Below are 23,385 nucleotides of genomic sequence, written 5' to 3' on the forward strand. Positions count from 1 at the left end.
AAGGGTAGGCCTCATTTCATGTGCAAAGTGGGACTAGTACTCAGTCTCCCGGTTTCTAGCTTAGTGCTTTAACCACTACACCAAACTGGTTCTCAATACAAGATATAATCAATTATATTTCAGTCCTGCTTGAAAATTACACAGGGGATTAAATAGTATCATCTCAAAGGTGCTTTTTCCCCAAAAGGCAACTGGATTATGTTTTTTCCTTGGGGAAGAAATGCTCCAGTCAGAATTGATGAAGCTTCTTGGATGACGAGCAAAATGTCGTCTTCCTAAAGGTAAAAACATTTCTTCCACAGGAAAAAATATAGTCCAGTTGCCTTTTGAAAAAAAGCACCTTAGAGACAACCATGGCCTGAATGATAGAGAATCTCCCCAGATATTAGCTATCACATTTACTAGAAAGACTCCTGTATTTTAGATAAGAAATTTGGCCAGAAAAATTCTTTTCACATATATTCATTGAAATGTGTGACGTACCTTTGGTACCCGAGACTACAAGTATGGTTAAACACAACTTATTGGGGACGTGCAGCAATCCATTTACATTCCTAGCTCCTGTTGTCTTTTTTTTTTTTTTTAGCGTATGGCACGTTAGCCAGGGATCACCGAGGTGGCTGGCTGCCTGTGTGAAAGGATTTTTTTCAGACAGTGTTATCTTTAGCCGTGGGATGCCTGAATGCCAGTAGGTATTAGGAAGAGGCTCCTTTCTTGTCCCTACGTGGTTTGTTCGCTCACGGGAATTGAGCTGCCGACCTCAGTGTGCATTGCCCAGTGTCTTACCACGTGAGCCATGGCGGCCCCATTGTTAAGTGGTCTGATTTCAAAGAAAAGAACAGATTTAGAATATTGGTTCCTTGTACATCTCATTTGTTGCAGGCTGAGTTAAACTCTGCAACTAGAATGAGAATGGTAGGTGACATGAAAATTATTGAAGTATATCCCATGTTATTCAAGTTTTGGTGGCTTGGTTCAATTGCCTAGTTGTCTGGAATTATTTTCGTACCTTCTTGCATCACAATTGTTCTTGGTTTGCAGTCTGGCTCGATTAGATTCACATGAGGAGGCTGATGGAATGTTCGTATCAACCTTCAATTTAACTCTGGCAATATGGCCTAATTAATCTGAATTCTGAAGGCAGAAATCTTTCTGAACGTATGGGCAAATCATGCAAATTAAATTTATGTTAACAGGCAAAGAAATATATAAAAATAAATACATGCTAATGAAACATGGCTTGACTTAATCTCTGAGTTAAAAATATAGTTTAAAAAGAGTTCATTAAAGGTACATTTCTAGTATTGTATCTAGTATTATATCTGTATTTTCCTTCAGCCAAGTAATGTTGATAAAACTTAAGAAAAAGACAGAAAATCCATATAATCATTTTTAATTCAGATTAAATATATTATTCCAAGATATTTTGAATGCGCACTTCTCTGCACTATTTAACAGTAAGAGGCAACTTTTGGAGTTTGGGTATCCACAAAGCCTGACAGCAAAAAATTGCCCCTGTTTACAAGTATTGCTCTCTAATATATGTTTTATTTTTGGATCATACTTTGTATGGTTGAAAACAAATGGAACAGAATAAATGCCTTCCTCTAATTTCCTTTTAAAATAACAGCTTTGAAAAAGCAAATTATTTTCAACTCCATTGCTTATATAGTATTATGTACACATGAGGAAACAACATGTTAGAGCAGAGCTGTCCGGACAGCATTAGTTGGACAGAAGCTTAAAATGTAAATCAAATAAGATAACTCTCCATAAGATATGAGAAAGGAAAAACATCATGTATATACAAATATTCAAACAATGTCCAAAATACCAACAGATTTATTTGCAGTGGAACAAATATGCATGTCAGCCTATCCAAAGAGAAATGGGTGAAGGGGAGTCGAGCATAACACATCTCTACAAACTGTTTTTTTAACATCTACACTCCTACCTTGCTTTTGGAAAGCATACTCTATAAAAACTGTTATATAACTGAAAATAAAGAACAAAAATCCACTTTAGTCATTGTTGAGCAAATATGTAATTTTAGTTTTGGTCTAGTCTTGATATGAACGTTGGAATATTATGTGTGAAAGAACAAGAGTGCCAGTGTTGGAAAAGCAAAAGTAACCTAAATTAAGATAAGGGTGGGCCTGGCAGTGATTCTAAGAACTTTAGTGCAATATTTATTCTACAATAATGCAAACTTTTTTGATAATGTATAAAGTGGAAGTGAAAGCTTCAGTTTTCAAAAAAAGGAAAAGATCCCTAGATTATAAAACTAGTGCAGACAAATGCTAAGAAATATTACCGGTATGTATTAGGACATTTACCTATACAGTTCCAAAAGACATGTAGTCCAAAAGGAATGTCTTATACCTGTTTTATTGCAAATTTCAAAAGCAAAAGTGGCTTTCATTAATTTTAGGTGAGATAAATCGAGAGTTTTACCAAATGTTATGCCTGTTTTAAAATAATAACAATACACAAAATAATATTAGGAATAGCAGCAGATACAGGGGAAAGGCAGATATCTGTTATTTTCTTGATGCCCAAAATCAATTATTTGTAAGCCTGTGATCAAACAAAATATCCCTGATGTATATAGGTAAGCATATGCATGTATTTATGTATATGTACACTCATGAGCGTGCACACCTTTTGACAAGGACACTTGCTTGCATGCGTGCACATCACACACACACACACAATTTCTTTATCTCATTCAAATCATATTATACTAGGCTCCAAATAAATTTTTCAATGAGAACAGACAGCAAATACTTTTCTAAACTGCATCCACTAAGGTTTCAAGTTTAATGGTGTAAAAATCTGACATTCAAATACAGTATTAAGAAACTTGTTTGCTACAGTGCAGATGGCATCCAACTCCCCTGTTCCCCACAAGTAAGGCTGGTACCATCAAATGAACAGCTAACAGATTTGTTTTTAAAAGTTCAAAGTTTATACATCAGGTAACATCATGACTGCCAATAATGAAACATCTCCCGGTGTGTGTTTGTGTGTGCGTGCGTGCGTGCCTTAGAATTGAGAGCATTTTGAAAGTCAATGCATAAATACAATTGACTTTTCTCTTGACTTCTGGCAAAGAACCATCACCAGAAAAGATGGAAGATTCTAGCCCCACCTATCTCATTTATAATGATCTATAGATAAAAGCCTCGTTCCCAGTATCAAAATTAACAAGCACACACTTATCCACACACAACCACAGCTACATTAAACAGGATAACGAAGTCAAATAGTCCAGTATGCTTGATGTAAGTTCCAAATAACATGATGTCTTCCCCACCAACCCAACCTCCAACAATATAAGAGCTTTATCTAGTATAATACACTCTGTAGTAAACTGTTTTTGACCTCCATAGTGAGTAAGAGTTGTCAAATTTAAGAAGGTAGACTCCTCTCCCTGGGTACTGATGGCTGCCAGCATACACTTCTTCATGACAGTCTCTTCTGTACACAGGCACTATTTCATCTAGCTGAGGTTTGTTCGCATTCTTTTTGGCTTTCTCTTCACAGCTAGCATGTTCTGAGAAAGAGACAGAAATAAAGTATGAATTACTGTATGCCTTAATGCCAAATAAATCCCAGTATCAATTATTTATAGACGATTGTTTATAAAAATAATCTAACCTTAAACAATTCACAGTCTGAGGTAAAAAAGCATGACTTTCTGATACCAGGATTTGCAAATAAGCAACTGAAATTAATCCACACATTGCAATCTGGGGCAATCTTCTTAACTAATGAATGAATGCTTTTGATCAATGTAAATACAGAATAACAAGTGTTAGATTTAATTCCATTATTTTACAGCTGTACTATTATCAGGGCCTAATAAAATGAAGATTGGACCTTTCTTTAAATATTTTTTGAACCTTTCTTTAGATATCTACTGGTGATGTTAATAAGACAGTTCTAAAAAAACTTTAAGTGATTTCTCAGTAAAATCTTGATCCCATTTTTTTAGGACAACAAAGTGCGGAATTATTGTCCTCATGATAATGGGGAAAAACTGGCCTAGTTGTAATAGCATTGTTTTCCTAGTTTTTGGAAATGGAAATGAAAGGATATTTGTTAATATAACCAAAATTGCTAAAAGGTTGTCTCACATGAAGGAATAATCAAAGATGGACCCCATAAATGTCAAGACTTATTTCATTAATAAATGAACTAATTTGAATTAATTCAAATCAAAATTAAATTAGTGCAAATGAAATAATTTGAATTAATTATCCTGCAAGCTTGTGTTATGAATTGCATGTAAATTAAGATTCTAGTTTAAACACGCAACTAGCAAAGAACACATATACATTTTTCTAGCACCCATTTGTCTCGCTCTTTGAAGTTGCCAAAACTTAGGAGTGAACTGGTCCTCACTTACTGATTAATCATTCAGTAACTATTCAAAATTGTGACAGCACTAAACAACTAAAACTTAAGACTAGTCCTAGAAGTTCCGGCCACCACAGCGCCCCTGTTGTCATGCAATCACAATTCGGGTGCCTGATAATCAGCTTGCACTAAGTGACTGGTTGCAGCAGCACCCCCACAGTCAAGCGATAACCTTCAGCCCACAATGACTTAACCCACTGACCAGCTGGTCATTCTGAAAATCAGTCCCAATATCTTTGGAAGTATCAGGATAAAAGATGATTATTTCAGTATTTATTATTTCCTATAGGATTTCGTTTGAGGTTTTTTTTAAAATTTAACAAGTGATGTAGACCAAAGAAGTGACAAATGGAGAGTCTCCAGCACGTTTAAACCTTTGCTAGGTATATAAATAAGATACCTTCTTCTTCTTCCTCATCTTCACTGGATTCACTAACATGAACACTGACAGCTGTGTTAGGGGAGTCTGTCCATTCAAAATATACCCCAAAACCAATGTCATAATTGTCTGTAGCAAACTCCCAGAAAAGATAAGAGCCCTCTTCATGAGTTGGAACTCGAACTGTCACTACTTCTCCTCTGCCCACTGTGATTACGGAATCTGCATCCTGGCGGATCTTCTCTTTGAAGTCAGCAATCTGGGGCCGTGTCCACATGGAGGGTGCTGCTATGACTGGAACTGATTCTAAAAAGAAAGAGGGGACAAAAGAAAGTGCAACAAACTAAGCAATTTACATTTTCCCACAGAATTTTCTTGGGATGGTATATATAAATAGATATAAGAATCACAGTACAAAGAAGAACTACATTACAGGGCTGCACTTCCCAAATTATTTAGTAGGCCCAAATGGAAAGCAGTCTCACTTTGCCAAAACCACATAGCATCCACTGGTTTGAACCACCTAAAGGCTTGTCTGTAAACAAGGGTTAAATCTCCAGCCATGTGCCATGTCCTGTCTTGGTACAGATGAGGAGCCAAGCTCAGGGTAAACAATACTGGGCTAAGCAACAGTCCAGGAATAAAGCAGTCTCCTATGATGCTACCTCGAAAGACCAAATGAAAAACCACAAGAAACTGCATTTTTCCTCCACTAATTTTTATTTAGCCAATTTCTGTCTGTGAATAGGATTCTGCACCCTGCATAGTTACATGGCAGTAAGTCACAGATCTGCAGGCTATTAGTTCCAATCATTACAAAGGGTGGGCATATAGGCTTTAGTTAAAAACAAAAAACAAGCAGGTCTCTATATTTTGTACTAAATATGATACTAAATACTCAAACTATTTCTTGTGTTTAAAGAGTCCAATAAACATCAGTCATATACCTTTTGGTCCATTCTCGAGTGCTTCTTCTAAAGCATCTATTTCCGGGTCTTTTTCAGGGCCGCCTGAATGTACACTAGCCTGTCCATTGACGGATGAGATTTCCCCTGCAGTGGCTGAATTTGCCTTTGATACTGATGTAACTAAAGCTGTAGCAGCTGCTTCTTGCTGCTTCTGTAAAGCTGCCTACAAATCAAAAACAAACAAACCCTTATTGCAAAATCAATAAAAATGTGCAATGTATTTGACATCTAATGCCACCTAATGTAAGCAATAATTTAAACAGAATTTTAAAAAATGTAACAGAACGTACACACACAATCATTATGATTAGGGCTCCTGGTGACTGCATGAGCATATTCATGTTCATACATAAAATACCATGCTGCCCTGGTGATTATATCCATATTGTTTTCTCAGTAATAATACAATAATGATTTTCCACCATCTTTTTCCAAGATGTTCTTTCAAATTCCCAACTTAGTTGATAGCCCTTGAATTTCCTGAGTCCCATCCAAACATTAGTCAGTCTGGAACTTGTTTAGCTTTTCAAGGTCGTCATTAGTTGCCTAGGTGCTGCCACTTGGCTGTAATATATTTTATTAGAATTTATTCTACCTTGATAAGTATTTATTCTTATTAGAATTTATTCTACCTTCAGAAGTACCTACATTATAACTTAGTAGTTTCAGTTTCAACAGAAAATTAAAAAGCTGCTATTCTGAGAGATGCATTGCTACCATGGTGTACTATACCTGCTGCTGTGCAAGTTGGACCTGATAAAGTTGCTGCATATACTGTTGATAATGCTGCTCCTGGAGCTGGCGAATTAGGATTTGTTGCTGCTCGTAGTTGCCTGGGTATTGTTGGGCTGCATATTGCTGGAACTGGACAGCAGTCTGAGAGTTCAATGCTGCCATTATCTGTTGCCTGGATTAAGAACAAACTGCTCCAGTAAATAATTCAGCAGACATAGAAACAGCAGCTATTTAACTGGATTCAAGCATACTAAATTTTATTTCTAAAATAGTAGTATCTAAATTTTTTTAGTGAAGTTTATATGAGAGTACAAGTGGAATATGAACCCTAAAGTCAAAAGCAGTAATTAAAAAATTGAATTACATGTCAGAAAATCTGTATTTCACACCTTTCCCAAAAAGACATTTGTGTTCTTACTTGGTATCACTAACATGCAAAATATGATAAATAATCACACATATTATTTAAGTATATATAGAGCTATTTTGCTTTCCATAATACCTAAAAATATAATTCACTTCTCAACATTTCCTTTTTGGTATCCAGAACAAACACCAAATTCACTGGGGAAAGCCTTACAATCTATTATGGGTAGTCCTCAACTTATGACCACAATTAAGCCCAAAATTTATGTTGCTAAGTGAAAAATTTGTTATGTGAGTTTTGCCCGATTTTATGACTTTTCTTGCCACATTTGTTAAGTGAATCAATGCAGTTCTTAAATTAGTAACATGGTTAAGTGAATCTGGTTTCCCCATTGACTTTGCTTGTCAGAAGGTCGCCAAAGGGGATCACAAGACCCTGGGACACTGCAACCATCATAAATGTGAGTTAGTTGACAAGCACCTGAATGTAAATCACGTGACCATGGGGATGCTGCAGCGGTCATAAATGTGGAAAATGGTAATAAGTCACTTTTTTCATCGTTGTAACTTTGAACAGTCCCTAAATGAACTGTTTTAAGTCACGGACTACCTGTATTATGCAGTGTTCATATTATCTCAGGGTCAGAGTCCAGAATAAAAAAAAAACATAAAGAGCTTCCATTCAATTTCCCACAAGCAGCAATCTATATTTTAAAGCCTTATTAAGATTGTATTTCTGTCCTCAAGTCTTCAAGGCATCTCCTCCAACAAGATCCAAATTAATATATTTTCTTTATCCTCTCCCTTCCGGCTTAATTCCGTCGGGAGAGTAAATCCCCTTCAGCACCTCAAAATAGCCGCTTTTTTTTCTTGTGGAAGAAATCATCAGAAAACCATCTTTTCCAGGAATTAAATTAGATAAATCTCAAAGCCCTGGGTCGACCAAGAAGAACTTTTACTTTCAATAACTTTCTCTTCTTCCTCCTGCGCATACTTGCCCGGCTGTCAACTTCTTTGTGGCGGCCATTACGGACCGCCGCTGCACCGTCCTGGTAACAGGGGGTTCTGCCCGGCCAGGAGGGGTCTGCAACACCCCAAACCCTTCCTTCGGATCCCCTTACCTTCAGCTACCCCTGCAGGGCAGCCTTGCTCCGCACCCGTCCGGGTCGGAGCCCCAAAACGCTAGCGCGGCAGGGATCAGCGCAGCTTCGCGAATCCCTACCGCTCGCGGCTTCGACAAACCGAAACTCCAGCAATCACCAATTCTAATTTGTATGAAAGCTCCCTGCATTTTATTTCTTCTATTTAAAAACCATTTAATGAATTCAGGGTCTGCCAGAGTAAAGGTCACATCAATGTTGGTTCTCTCTCAGGCTTGCTTTTGAAATTTTGGGGATGCATCCACAAGAAGTTAACAGCACCTCCCGATTGCAATTTCATAAATGTTCAGAGAAGAATTTTGTATTTTTCAGGCTACTCCAAGAGTTCATGCCGAATGTATTACAACTTTTATTAGCTTTTCAGTGTAAATGGTGAATTCTTATTCCAATACTAAAATTCAGGCACTACACTTGAATGAAAATTCAGATAAAGTGATCCAGGTTCAAAGAAGAGTAACAAGGATGAGTAAGAGACTAGAAACTAAGTTGTATGAAAAGAGGATCAAGGAAATTAGATTTTTTTAGGCTTAAGGGATAAAAAACTGAGGATGAATGTAATTTCAAATACCTGGAAAGATATTATACAAGGATAAAGCCTGTTCTTCATTATTCCAAAATCAAAGTCAAGAACTCATGCAATCAAAATACCAGAAAAACCTTTTTAATAGTTTAATAGTAAAACCAATTACTTGAGGAATGATAGATTCATCTTTCATGCTTCAAGCAGAAGCTAAATAACAGTGCAATCATTTAAATTTTCTGCATTATTGAATTTGATGGTTTAATGTCCTTTCAGGCTTTATAGTTTTATAGCTTTCTTAGCAAAACTCTCTTCAAATGGACTTGTTCCTAGTCCCATCAGTACATGAATTTAGATATACTTTTGAAGAATTATCTATTTAACAATATAAAATTTTGCCTTCGGTATTTTAAATAATCTCAAAAATGGTTTGCCTGTCAAAAATATTAGGTTGAATCTAAAGCTTATTGTCTACAAAGTTTATTTCTTGTAAACTTTGGCTTACTCCTTCTGTATATCACTTTGTGAGGGCCCAAAACATAATTTTAAAATTATTTAGTCACTTATAAACATTATTTGTATGGTCTTGGGCAAGGTGGCATTTCTATTACTGTGAGAATAAACGAGATCATCCCATATTCAAAACCTCTTAAAAAAAGACTGAAATGTATGATAAATCATGCATTACTGAGTCCTACTTTTGCTGTTCCATTCGGAATCTCTCTTCTTCTATCCTCCGTCTCTCCTCTTCTTCCCGTCTGAGCCTCTCTTCCTCTTCTTGCCTGCGTTTCTCTTCCTCTTTTTGTAAACGCTCTCGTTCTTCCTCTTCATGTTGCCTACGTTCCTCTTCTTCCCTCCTGCAATATTTGTATCTATCACTTAATTACTCTGTAATTCTTTACAGCTTCTCATGCTGCAATACGAAAAATGGAAGTTTCAAGTCAAGTGTAGCTACTCTCCAATCTATCACTGGATTTAACAATAAAGAATATATGAGATTATCTCCATAAAACTATCAATAGCTACTACTATAAGAATTATATTTCTTCTATTAGTTAAGGACATATCATTCCATTATCTACTGTGGGGGAGCACAAGAAAACAGAGTCTGTCCTGCAAGGTACTTTTTTGAGGCTTTTAAGAATGTTGGACGAAAAGAAATTATTTTCGAAGTGCCACTCATACAAGCAGAGGATGCTTGTGCTTGCACAAGAAGCTCCCCTCACTTGTGCTCGCATAGAAAGCTCCATTCACGCATGGAACTTTGCGCAAAAGGGCAAGCGCCCTCCACTTGCACGAGCGGAACTTCATGCATGCACACTTGCCCATCTCTCCCATGGCCCAGTTTCGAAAAGGTTGCGGACCAGTAATGGGCCACGGCCTAGGTGTTGGGGATCCCTGGTCTAAGCATTTCATGTACTTTATATACTTAAGTAATTGACATCATTTGTGTTAATTGATGCCAACAATGCCAATGATGTCAATTTAAATTTAACAGATATTTGGATTTAAAGGAACATCTTCCTTCCAAATGTTCTTTTACATCATGGTTTTACTGTAGTGTGATTTTAGGACTGTAATCTTAGAGAAATTTACACCCTGGAATCAATCACAATGATGGCTGCATAGTAAGGTTAAAAAACAACTCAAATGGACCACAGAAGTCTTAAGTAACCTCTTCTCAAAAATAATATTGTACACAGAACAATCGCAAAAACATTAAAATAATTTATTATGCACCGGAATAATCCAAAAGTTTACCAAGAAACCAGGAAAAATGCAACAAACCTAACTATATTCTGCTCTGGTGCAATACAAAACAGAACAAAATGTGTGTCTTCACATGATGAATTTGAACTGATTCATCTATAAACCACATTACATATTTACAAAGATTCTTATGCACTGGTGACAAGCATGTATTTAGCAATGTTTAAAATATTACTAATAATCCTCATATTTGTAACGTAAGCAAACAAAAATTGCAGTAAAAAAACTTCATCATCAAGACTGTTACAAAATAATAAGAATTAAGAGATTATTAGAAAAGATCCCCAGGACACAGGAATCTCTGTGGACTGGAACGTGGTTCCAAACAAGTAAAAAAGCATACCTTTTCTTCTCCTGCTCTTCTTTCTCTATTTTATGGGATGTAACATATGTTGAAAAGAGTTGACAACATCTATTCAGGAGTTTTACAAACTCTGTCATAGCTTCTTGCTTTGCCATACTGCCAAGCGCAGCCCATTCTTTCCTGCAATGAGATAAAATGAGTTGGAATAAAAAGAAAATCATTTCCATCAAATTAAGTATAAGCACAACAATTTATGCTTAAGTTGATCCTAAACAACCAGGCAGGTAAATGTTCCCAGAAAACAGCTCTGAACATGGATATTTTTGAAAGCAGTGCTTGTCCAGAATACTAGGAATTCCACACGATGAGACATATACACATACAAAATCTTGTCAGATGACTCCCCAAAATAACAAATATGGTGGTAATTAAATATTTCATTCATATTTCTGTCTTGTGTGAGAACAAGAATAAATGTATATAGAGTACGGTTTAACTATTAAATTCAAACCTGCTGTCAATAAATAATCACTTTTTAAGTCTTCAGGAATTTTAAAAATATGCTCAGATGCTGAATTGATAAGACATCACCATACTACCGATATTTCAACTCACACTGCAATCTTAGGTTAAAATGTCTTGGTCAAATAAAACAATCTATGTTATATTTATAAATATTTTTTTACCTTCTGTCATTTCCAAGTACATCAAAGAATCCAACTTCAGGGCAGCTATCTGGATTGTAAGGTCCCAGCAGAACTTGTTTATGCAGGGCTACCAGTCTAAGTTTTTCTTCATAGGTGGGATGAAAGGCTTTGCCATCTTTTTCTGAAAGTAAAAGATACAATACATTTCAAGATATAAATAATAAATGTCACAATGCTACGTTTCCATAGTTAAGAACACAGTGAAATGTCATATCTTCTATAATAGTCCCTCAAACGGATATCAATCATGCTAGGCCAGTGCAAAAAACTGAGGAATAGACTTTTTTTCCAAGACTATCTCCAAGAAAGGTAATAAACCAAGACTTACTTATATTTTCAGAGAAAAACAATCCTACAGTTACAGAGACCTAAATCCATGCGAACACTCAGAACATAGCTACAACCTTATTCCAGCACGTTTACATGGAAAGGCATCAAGAATGGTAGTTTCACTTAACAGCCTCTTATGTGGCAAGGAACTTTATTGAAAAAAGGTATAGTGTGATAACTTAGCATACTGAACTAGGATCAAAGATCTGGATTAAGTCTCAATTTAGTAATGAGCTTCCAATGGATGGCTTTGGAGGTCTGTCTTACCCACCCTGCAGGTATTGTGAAGATATAAATGCTACAAGCTTTCCAGCACACTTCATAAAACTAGAACAAACATTTTGCAATAAACAAAGTCACAAATCTATATTTATGCAGCATTATTTTAACAATGTGATTTTGATTTTACAAAAACAATGTGCTGTTCTTTTATTATTTGCAGTACATAAATCCTATTTTAACTATCCAGCTAGGATAAAAATACACCTAGAAAGTATTCATGCTATTTTTATATACCAGAATATAATTTATATATTAAATTTAAATAATATAAATTACTTAATAAAATTACAAAAAGATTAGTGAAGTAAACAAATAAGTTTTACTTTTAATTATTAAAGATAAGGTTAATTATTTACATATATGACTGATAAATAAGCTAAAAGAGAGGCAGGGATGGAAAGACTGAAAGAACCTTATTAAAAAAATACAGCAAATAAATAATGAACCATTTCACAAATTTAAACTAGTTTTTATAAACATTTAACACAAAAGGAATATCATCCATTTTAAATTTATGTTCAATAAACATTGATCTGGCTTCAAAGGATTCACCTGAAATAAGCATCAAATATAACTGTACTTAACAGAACAAACATAATACAATAATTTAGTATATTTTAAATTGTAACCCAAATCAACAAGTTATATTTAAAAAACACACACACATATTTAGGTTTCATGAGCATATGCCAATTATAGTACATTCAGTGAATTTGCAAAACACACAAAAGAGCAAAAGCTATTGATTGAAAAAATGCTGACTGATGAAACATGAAACAAAGATGCAAGTGCAAGAATTATTTTGTTATACAATAAAGCAAAATAAAGAATTTATTTCTGTTACACTATTATCATACTAGAGTCCCTATGAATACCTACTGAAACTTGCAAAATCATGCTCTTGTTGACACTGACATCAGAGGTCTCAAATACTGGCTACGCTAATTTCAAGCTAGACAGCATAGGAGGAATGTCTGTTTATTCTTTAGCCACATCTTCTGCAAAGCCATTTTATTTATCTGAATATGTTTGAAGTTGGATGGATAAGGTCTGGAATTATTCTTCTTATAATAAAACCAGCTTCCCAAGTTTTTCATAATCCATTTGCATCATATACTTGGGACTTTAAAAAGATGTACAATTACTATAATAAAACAAGCCTGGATTGCCATTTTGAGGTACTTTACCTGATATATTTATCTCAACTTATTATTTTCTGGGTCAGTCACAAACGCTAGTAAGGGACTCATTTTATGATAATATACTTCCAATAATAAATTATTTAGGAATTATCGATACCAGTGTTTCTCAGAATCCCAACTTTTAAAATGATGGAGGACCCCAAAAATAGCTTTTTTATATGGGTTATATTTACCAATATTATCCATATTAAAAATTAAAATTGATGCATTTGCTGTCACCACCACTTCTCATGATTGTTTGATAGGATTTTATTATTGTATTATTTTTCAACATAGACTGGCAAAAACATTTGACTCCATGAATCTCTGAGAGAGCCTTGGGGAGCCCCAGAAGACGTAGGTTATTGTTGTTTGGTCGCTAAGTCCTGTCTGACTCTTCACAACCCCAAGGATCACACCATGGCAGGCCTTGCGGAGTTTGCCCAAATCATTTTCATTGTGTCAATGACACTATTGAACCATTCTGCTGTCCTCGTCTCCTTTTGCCTTCAATCTTTCCCAACACTGGGGTCTTTTCCAATGCGTCCTCTCTTCTCATTTGGTGTCCAAAGTATTTGAGCTTCAGCTTCAGTATCTGGTCTTTCGAAGAACAGTCAGGGTTAATTTCCTTTAAGATTGAATGATTTGATCTTTCAGCAGTTCAAGGACCACAATTTTAACAATGCTAATTTGTACCATTTAAAACAAGATTAATGAGGCACAAAATCCAAACTGGCATTCAGGAATTATTTACTTCAAACGATATTCCTGACAATAAAGTGACAAAGTATAATAGTGACCTGCTTCTCCCCACTAAACCTTATTTTTTCTTACAGACGTATATGTTTAAATATCTCTTACTTATCCAACGAAAGAGAAATAAGGCCTTCCAGCAATGAAATGTATGTACTGTCCCTATCTGCTCAAATAATACCATTAAAAAAACCTATTCACACCAGGAACTTAATTGCTGGATGTCTTTCAAATATAGTTATATGCTCTTTTGTCAATACTATCCTCTGCTCTACCAATAACAAAGAAGTCAGTACCTACACTAGATAAAACTGGGAAGACATTAACACCATAAAAAAGAGGAAAAAACTGAAACATTAGATGTGCCAAAGATCTTTTTTAAAAAAGCCCTTCAAAATACATTTCAATAAGGATTGAACATAGTGTCTCCAAAAACAATGGAAAAGCCAGGAGCTCAAAGAGATAGTGATACCATCTTGATACCATTAATCCTCATCCTGAAATAGGGCAAGGTTGATCAGCAGATATCTCAACTGCTGCACTCTTTGTTAGGATACAGTGAAACATGGCAGATAAAATTTCTCACATTACCTATATGGTGTGTCTGCTGACTAAAATGACATAGATCAATGATATCAAAAGAGAGGGACCTACATTAGCAGTTCTGGACTCCATAATTTAGGACAGAATTCTATCTGCTGCCATCTAACAGTCATCAGGATTTTTTCAGCCAGATCCGATGGTAATATCCTACTACCCTACCTAAAACTCAGTTGGATTTCATTGGGACTAGAATTATGGGGACTTTCTTTTCCTTCCTTCCTTCCTCCCTCCCTCCCTTCTACATAGCAACATTTCAGACAAAGATATCAGATAATACTGTATTTATCTTGTATAAATCTGTGTTCTTTGAAAAGAATACAATAGATATATTGCACCTGTATGTCTGTATAAATCAACCACCCAAGGATAACTGCAAAGAGTTGCCAAAGAAAGATAATCTAGTCTTGTAACACTGCAACATAATCTACCAATTTAAATCTTCCAACTTTTAGAACATTCAATTTACCATAATTTTTCTTTCTACTTCACATTACTTTTATTCGTTTTGCTTTGTATTCCAAGCATAGCTCAGTAATAACTTGTATGCAACATTTTTTACAACAGTAACAGTGACCATATTTCTTGAATCCAGTTTGTGGCAGTAGCCACAATCTATAGTATGGCTGTTTGATATTTGTTTGTATTGCACTTTCTCCTGAGTTTATAAAAGATATTTAAAATGGGCTGTGAGGTGGTAAGTAGTATTTGGTTTAGCAACTCCAATATTTTTCAAAGAAAACTTGCATTTTTCTGTTTTATTAGATGGTCTAATAACTTAGGTACACGTAGATCCCCAATCCTTTCACACACCAAGAAAAGAGCAAGAACAAGATTAAGAAAGCAACCCTTTCTTACACAGAAGGTGACTGTTTAGGCTGACCTTCGAAGGTGACAGTATATTTCGAGAAATGGATATTCATGATAATAGAATATTGTATATTATCTCAACGTTTTTAAATGGGCAGTTCGGGCTCACTTTGGGCCCAAAATATGTATAAATATTTTCTTCCTGGAGAAGAAACAGCAATGAAGTATTTACATATTTCTATGCACTTGTTATGGCTAGCAAAGAACTACTTGAGACCACACTAAGTCACATGTCTTGTCACAGTTATGACAAGATCTTAAGTATTTCAACCAGTTTCCATGATCTGATATGTAATGTAAGTTAAACACATTATAAAATATACAATATGCCCAGGAATGGCACTTATTTTGCTCAGAAGTATAATTCTACTTACATCTGATATTACATTTTTATTATTTCATGCTTTGAAATAAAAATGAATATGACTGCACTACATGATAGATAATATTGAAAGCAACAGCAAAGATATGAGAGCAAGTTTCAAATGTGGGTTTTTGTATCTTTCCCTATTATTCAAAGATATTACATATTGGGAATTTCTGTAAAAGTTGAGTACAGTATTATAACACCCAACTCTTCCTCATCTGAAAAGAGTATTCCTTGATGACTTTTATAATTCACAGATAAATTTCAACACATAAAAATTGCCAAGTGCAGTAGTACTGCATGTACTTGTAAGCAGAGCATGAGCAACAAAAATGGATTTATAACATAAGTTTATGCAGCACATGCTATATTTTGGCCTACTATTTTATTTAAAAATGAATTTCAACTATGTCCTTGTTTATCTTTGCTTTTATATTATTTTCTGTGGCTTTATTCAAAATATATCTACCCTTAAAATATTCTGGGAAGGTTTTCAGGATTGTATATGTCCAAATGAACAATAGTTTACAAAATGGCAACCAATATTAAAAGAACAAGCACAGTATCATTTTATAGGTCTCTAGGTTCCCGTATTTCTATAAGGTTACATGTTTTGAAGAAAAAGTGTTTGATCCATATACAATTCAGGCTTAGTTTAAAACATTAATACACTTCATTTAGCAATTTCGCCTTTGCCTACATATTCGAAGCCTACTTAATGTCACTTCTGCAACTAATATGTTCCCCTGCAAACTGAATAGTGTCGTTCATTGAATATTTCTCTTGCTTCTCAACAAGCGTCTGAGGGTGACGCCGGTGTCTCTCCACAGACACAAACCAACTAAGTAAACGTACGTCTAGTTTAAGATTTCGGGGGCTCTACGAACGTGAGTCGGGGCCGGAGGCTACCAAGCTTTCTCCCCCTTAGACCCCTCTTACGAGGGAGAGGCCCGGAAGTCGAGAGAGAGAGCCGGGACACTTTAGTCACTTTCCCGACTTGGCAAGAGGCAAAGGCGGTCACCTTTGAAGAAGCGCAACGCCAGGCCGTACAACTCCTCCAGGCCGAAGCCCCAGCGCCGCTCCAGATTCAGCACTCCGCCGCCCTCGCCGTCTCCGTCTCCGCCGGCCTCTTCCCTCACCTCCTCCCCCGGCTGACCAGAAGTCCCCACTCGGCCCCCAGCCAGCGGGAGCGGCCTAACGTCTGCCTGGCCAGGCCTAGCCTCCTCCGAGTCCGGGCTCAGGGTCAGGCCGTCAATGGAAACCTCCAGCCGCTCCGAACTGAGCGCCGCCGCGGCCGCCATCGCCTTCCTCGCCCCCTGCTGCTCAGCTGGGCGGCCACGTCCCGACTTCCTCCTCCCGCCTCACGACCCGGATCTTCCGGCGAGGCAGGCAAGTCGGCCAGCAGCAGGAGGAGGAAGAGGAGGAGGAGGAGGTGCTCCCTCTGGTGGCAGCCGTGTTGTTGCTTACCTCCTCCTGAGGTAGCAGCGGTTTTTGCAAAGTTGCCTGCCTTGCCGCGGGCATCTTGGGGATATTTCCTGACCTGCCTTTCCTGAAGGCGGTCCTAGGGCAGTCAAGCATGTGGAGTTCAGGGCGATTTAATTCCGAGTAAACGCGAGCGAAGTTGCCTTCTTTTATTTCCGGACAGAAATCTCTTTGACGTCTGCATGACAACCACCGATTCACTAGTGCTGCTGTTCAAACTGCCGGCGAATTCCCTCGGATTATCGAAAGGCAGAGCGGTCTTGATAACAAAGTAACAACAATACTACCACTACCACTACTACTACCAAGTCAAAAGAACAATCAATACGCACCCTTCAGTCTGTCCACAATCTCAACCTTAAACTATCCACTATTGACCTCACCCCATTCCATGCCTACCGTCCCTGTCCTGTTGTCTCCATTTATTCGTACCTATTTCCTGTATTCTTACTCAGGTTTATACTCATACCTATTATCTTGTAAGCGATTGACAAATAAATAAACTTGAATTTTGCTCACACGACATCAGGCAGAACTGCTCCGTAAAGTAGTTCCCAAACTATGCAATAATGGGGTGGTGGATGTGTGACCTTCCAGATGAGTCGCTACTCTCCCATTTGGTATATTAGTTGAAGTTCATTTTGAGCAAGCAATTCTGTCTCTAACACATTTCTATATTCTGAAAACAGTGAACACACACATACACAGAGTGTTAAGTAATCTTGTGAAGGCTATGCTAAAGGACTTTTAAAACTTGTTTTCTATTTTGTATAAAAGCAATCTTCAAGTTTATGGAAATGATGTAATGCTATCTTCACCTCCTCTGGGACAGCATATTAAATCTTGTGCACAGTATCGACTTTATGAGTCAGGAAATGGGCTCTTCAAATCCTAGACCATCTGTAAGAAAGCAAAGAAAAAGAAGAAAGGGATAGTGCAGCTGTTTCAGTCAGAAAATATTTACACTGACTTTCCAAAATCTCCCTTCTGATGGAAAAAAGGCAGCCTTTGAGAAATCTTTGCAATTGCCCTTAGACACAGACAGTAGCACTGTCTTTAGAGCCTTAGGCTGAGCTCTTCTGTGAATATGAAAGACATTTGCTTTTCCTTATGCAAATTACAAACTGAACCACTGAACTGTAGCTTTTGGACTGTAAGAAACTGGCAGCCCTTAAAATAATGCTTGTGCAGGCAAGGCAAAGGAACCAGTTAGCAGCAAACTGGGCAGAGAGACAACAGGTCCATAATAAGTTCCTAATTTCTGGTTCCTGCAATCAATTTATTTGGCTTCATGGTGTTCATTAAGTACTTGCATGTTTAATTTTAGAATAAATGTCCTGTTCATAGCTTAACTACCTGGCAATCTGGAACGAGATTTACAGTGATATTTACAAATGGGAAAAAGCTGAGAAAAATAGTCAGAGAAACATCCATTACTTTCTCTGTCTTTTCTCTTCCATGCTCTGCTGTAGAGTACTATAGAATTTAGTTTTGAGTTGGCTGCCAGGCTGTAAACTGCAATATTTTATCCCATGCTGGAGAAAAGTGAATGAGAAAAATAATGAGTAAAAAGAAGTATTTTTATTCTTTTTTTCCAGAAACATCCTGCATCTTAACTTTCACTTCTGCTTCTGTCAAGATATTCGATATAATCCAGTTTTCTTGAAACTTCCACAGGGACTGGCACCTCCAGAATTCACAGATAATAATTCAAATCAGAGTTCAAAGCTGATTTTCAGAGAGAATAGCTGTTTTGTTTTAGTTAAGCCTGTCACAATTTGTTTATGTTCTACATTATACTTAATATAACTTGGCTGATGAAGTTCTATCAATTTAATTAGATCAAGTATTTAGTATGTGTTATAAAGTATATCATTTCTATGATGGTATCTTTTTCAAAGCTGGCTCTTTAAATACAGAAATAGCAAAAATCTAGAAAAGGAATACTGAACAATTGAAACTCAACTGCCATCTGCTGGGTTATATAATGAATTTTGCAAAGCAGATGATTTTTTTTCTTTTTGCTCAGTCAAGTATTACCATTTTAAGGACTATATATATTGTTAACACGAAAAATTTCAAAATCACATTTTTTAGGGAAAAAAAACTCTTTTTAAAGCACTACTAGAAGAATTGAATGGTAAACCACTTCCACACAGTTACCGGTAAGAAACTTGTAGTCTTCAAGGTTCAGTTCAACTTGAAGGAGCCTTTATTTTTAATCTACATATGTGCAAATAAAAAGGATACGTATCTGAAAAAAATGTAATTTTCAAATGTTAGAGAAAAGATTATGAAGAGTACAATTATACATTTCTTTCAGAGGTTGCCCAACCAAGGACTTACAAGATTACAAAAAGCGTCAGAATTCTGATAACAGGAAAGGCAACTGGGGGCCCTGCAAGTGATTTGATCTTCAACTCCTATCAGTTGCAGCTTCTATGGCCAATGAAAAACTGAGTCTTTTAATTCATGCTATCTGGACGGCACCTGGTTACTTATTTTTGCCAGTAGAATTTTGTGCTACAATTTTGATAGATATATTTTGCTTTCCATCTAGAAAACTGCTCCACCAATCCAATTAGGCTTTTAGAAAGGCTAAAAATAGGATAAGAGAAAAGAATGCACACATTCTAGATTTCTCTTGATAACAGGCATGTTCCTGTTGGTACAACTTTGCACTTGGCTTGGGTGAGGGAATTTTCCTCTGCTTGTGTTCAAAGGGAAGGGGAAATAGCTGATCCCCTGTTGAGATAATCTCACTCACACTGTCAGAGTAGACCATAGGATAGGATTTAACTTGGCACATAATAACAGCATGTAATCTCCAGTGTATTTATAACCCTCAAAGAAGGAAGGCAAACTTTACTGAAACATGAGGAAGGATATATGGGAAACTGTTATTTCTTATATCAAGGTAAATATAAACTGTAATACAATAGAAATATCAGAAGACTAGGTCCCTCTACTCCAGGTGACAATATCTGGCCACAACTATAAATCAGATTATTATATGCTAAATCTACCTCATCTTATTATTATATTATTATCTTATCATCTTATTATTATATTATACCTCATCTTATTATTATATTATTATTATATTATTATATTATTGAAGGTAATCTTGTGATGGAGAAAGAAGTTAAAGAGGCAGGCAAACAAAACGTAATAGTTGGGGACTTCACTTAATCTCAGTCTGATCTGTTCATGTTCAGACTATGAGAAAGGAAGATTTCTAGATACTGTACATTATGATTTTAGAACAGTTGGCCTTTGGAACTGATAGAATTGAGGCTATCATAGATTTAATTTTAAGTGATATCTGAAATCAAGTGCAAAGCAGTATTGTGGAATGATTTAAAACACTGACCATAATGCTAATACATTTAGTATACTTTCAGATGGGAAATACAAGCTAGGTGCAAGATGGTCACATTTCATTACAAAAGGAGAAACTTCCCCAAAATAAAGGAATTGATGAAAAAGACTGAAAGGAAAAGTCAAAAGGTCATAAAAGTCATAATTCCTGAAATTATTTGAAATAATGCAGTAAGTTGGTATTCAGATGGGATATATTATACAATGTAAGAAAATGTAAATCAAGTCCAGAAGAAAGTTGAGTTTTTTACAATTTGTAAAAGTTAAAAGTGTCTTCCTTCAGGAAGTACCATAGAAAACCTGTCATAAAAAGCAAAAAAAATTGGCAGGAAAAGTATTAAGGAATGTTTAAAAACAGGATCTGAGAAGTATACAGCAAATACGCCAGATGTCTTCCTGATGTCTTTAAAGTGAATCTACTGCAAAAAGATTAAAAATTTCCTGCTCTCATGCTTTCAGAGTTATAAGGCAAAGTGGGATTGGTTTTAACTAGAAGAAACAGAATCCCAGGAATCGATTCTTGATGTTCTCATGCTTTTTCAAAAACTGTTGGTGGTCTAATATAAAGCTGACCCAACAAAAGCATATTTCTCGCAGAGAATGGTACAGAGTTTGATTTTTCTTGTTCTCCTAGGTTTAAAAAATGCCTTAAAGGAGAGTTAAGTCCATTCCTAGGTCCGGAAAGTTTGGTTCCCTCTTTATTGTCCCTCTAGTCTAGATATAACTTCTTTCCCTGGTAATAGAAGTCATCTCCCCAGGACTACATCACTCCCCATCTGTCCAAAATGAAACTACAGGTTGTTTAAAATGTTGGAAGCTCGGGCTAGGCTGGCAAGAAAGGCCAAGGAGGGTCCTCGCTCCTTCCATTCAGCATTTCTTACCGTGTTTCTCACAAAATAAGGCTGGGCCTTATTTTTTTTTTGAGCCCCGAAAAAACGCTAGGATGTATTTTCAGGGGTGAATTAATTTCTCCCCCCCCCCCCGCGCACCAGCACTGTCTCCAACAACAGCGTCTGAGTCGCTCCCGCTTTTCCCCCGTCCCCGTAACAACAGGAAAAAAAAAGATTTTGAGGTACCTGGGAGCTCTTGCGCTGCGTTTTGGTTTAATCCCGAGAGGCTGGGTGGGCGTGAGAAGAGCCGGCGGCGTCTCTGCTGCTGCTACCCTTGGTGTTCCAGCCTCGGGCTCTGCAAGTTTGCAAAGTCCCGGTGTGCAGCCCGTTCCTGCATTCCAAGCGCCAAGGCTGAGCTGCAGCTGTCCCTCTCTCGCCAGCGCCGTCTCCAACAACAGCGGCAACAGCAGTGGGAACTGTGGAAGTTACGGAGGCGGCTCCCCCACCTGAGAAGCGGCTGAAACGCTTCCACGGTTCCTGCCACTGCTGCCGCTGTTATTGGAGACGGCGTTGGCGAGAGAGGGACAGTTGCAGCTCAGCCTGGGCGCTTGGAATGCAGGAACGGGCTGCACACTGGGACTTTTGCAAACTTGCAGAGCCCGAGGCTGGAACACCAAGGGTAGCAGCAGCAGAGACGCTCGCTCGGCTCTTCTCACGCCCACCCAGCCGCTCGGGATTAAACCAAAACGCAGTGCGCAGCGCTCCCAGGTACCTCAAAATGTTTTTTTTTTCCTGTTGTTATGGGGACGGGGGAAAAGCAGGAGCGACTCAGATGCTGTTGTTGGAGACGGCGCTGGCGAGAGAGGCGCCAGCACTGGTGGGAACCGTGGAAGCTACGGAGGCCTGAGAAGCAGCTGAAACCCTGCTGGACATCCATGCCGACGCTGCCCGTCTGCTGACCCAAATAAGGGAGCCCTCTGTGCTCCACCATGATTGGCTGTTAGGAGCGGCTGATGGTGAGGCGTAGCTGCCCACGGGGCACTCCTAATGGCAAGTTCCCCCCGCCTCCCCCCACAATTTTGCATGTTTTAAACTAGGCCTAAATTTGTGGGGGAGGGGTTTAATTTCATTTTATGCCTAGAAAACATTCTGGGTCTTCTTATTGGGGGGGGGTCGTATTGTTGGAGAAACATGGTAGTTTGGCAACAATTGGCCCAAGAGATCTTTCCTCCAGCTGGGGAAAAAATAAGCCGGTGACAGGAAGTGATTCTGGGAGTGGGGAATGTCTAATCCAGAAAGGTGTGCAGGGCAGTGGGGGAACAAATATGTGTGGGTCTCCAACTCTCCAACTTGCCTGTGCCTTTGCAGCCCTTCTCTGCAAAGTGTATTAAAAGAATAGCTCTTCTGAACAGACACCACCCTTGGAGTATATAGGCATTTGGAAGATATTTTCCCCAACAGCAGCTTTGAAAGTGCTTGTTTTGTAAGCAGGCAGCTTTTTAAAAAAATGTGCGCCCTCCCTGAATAACTTTTCTCTGCGCTTAGTTTCTCAATTTACCAATTTGGCCTTTTGGAGAGGAGTAATGAAGGTAGAATGTTGGTGCATATTTTGTGTATTGGGGCTAAACGTCTAAATTAAGGTATGTGGGATATAACCTACTGCACTCTTCCATTCTTAAAACCAAATAGCCCTTACCCCATTTATGCCAACCTTATATAGTGGCCTGATAGGTGTGCATTTGAGGAGTTCACAAACCTGGAACTGGCTTATAATCCTCTTCCTCTGTCACTACCCAAAAACCAGTACAGGTAGTCCTTGACTTATGACAAGTGAGCCCAAAATTTCTGCTGCTAAATGAAGAGTTTTTAGTGAGTTTTGACCCATTTTATGACCTTTCTTGTCACAGTTGTTAAGTGAATCAATATAGTTGTTAAGTGAATCTGGCTTCCCTACTGACTTTGCTTGTCAGAGGGTCGC

General features: G+C 37.5%; 1 protein-coding gene across 1 annotated transcript; it reads right to left on the minus strand.

The window, feature by feature from the left end:
* Positions 1 to 1,377: 1,377 nt before the first annotated feature.
* ACBD3 (acyl-CoA binding domain containing 3) lies at positions 1,378 to 17,058 on the minus strand. Its single transcript, XM_026682091.2, has 8 exons — positions 16,736 to 17,058; positions 11,311 to 11,452; positions 10,664 to 10,804; positions 9,249 to 9,407; positions 6,502 to 6,676; positions 5,749 to 5,932; positions 4,823 to 5,107; positions 1,378 to 3,556 (listed from the first exon to the last, which is right to left on the minus strand). Exons 1-8 carry the CDS (start codon positions 17,013 to 17,015, stop codon positions 3,345 to 3,347), a joined length of 1,578 nt encoding a protein of 525 aa, XP_026537876.2. The 5' UTR covers positions 17,016 to 17,058; the 3' UTR covers positions 1,378 to 3,344.
* Between the last annotated feature and the right edge of the window lie 6,327 nt (positions 17,059 to 23,385).

Source organism: Notechis scutatus, chromosome 1 (genome assembly GCF_049901735.1).
Source record: "Notechis scutatus isolate UNSWTSFEM ecotype Mainland chromosome 1, rNotScu1.2, whole genome shotgun sequence".
Classification (NCBI taxonomy): Eukaryota; Metazoa; Chordata; class Lepidosauria; order Squamata; family Elapidae; genus Notechis; species Notechis scutatus.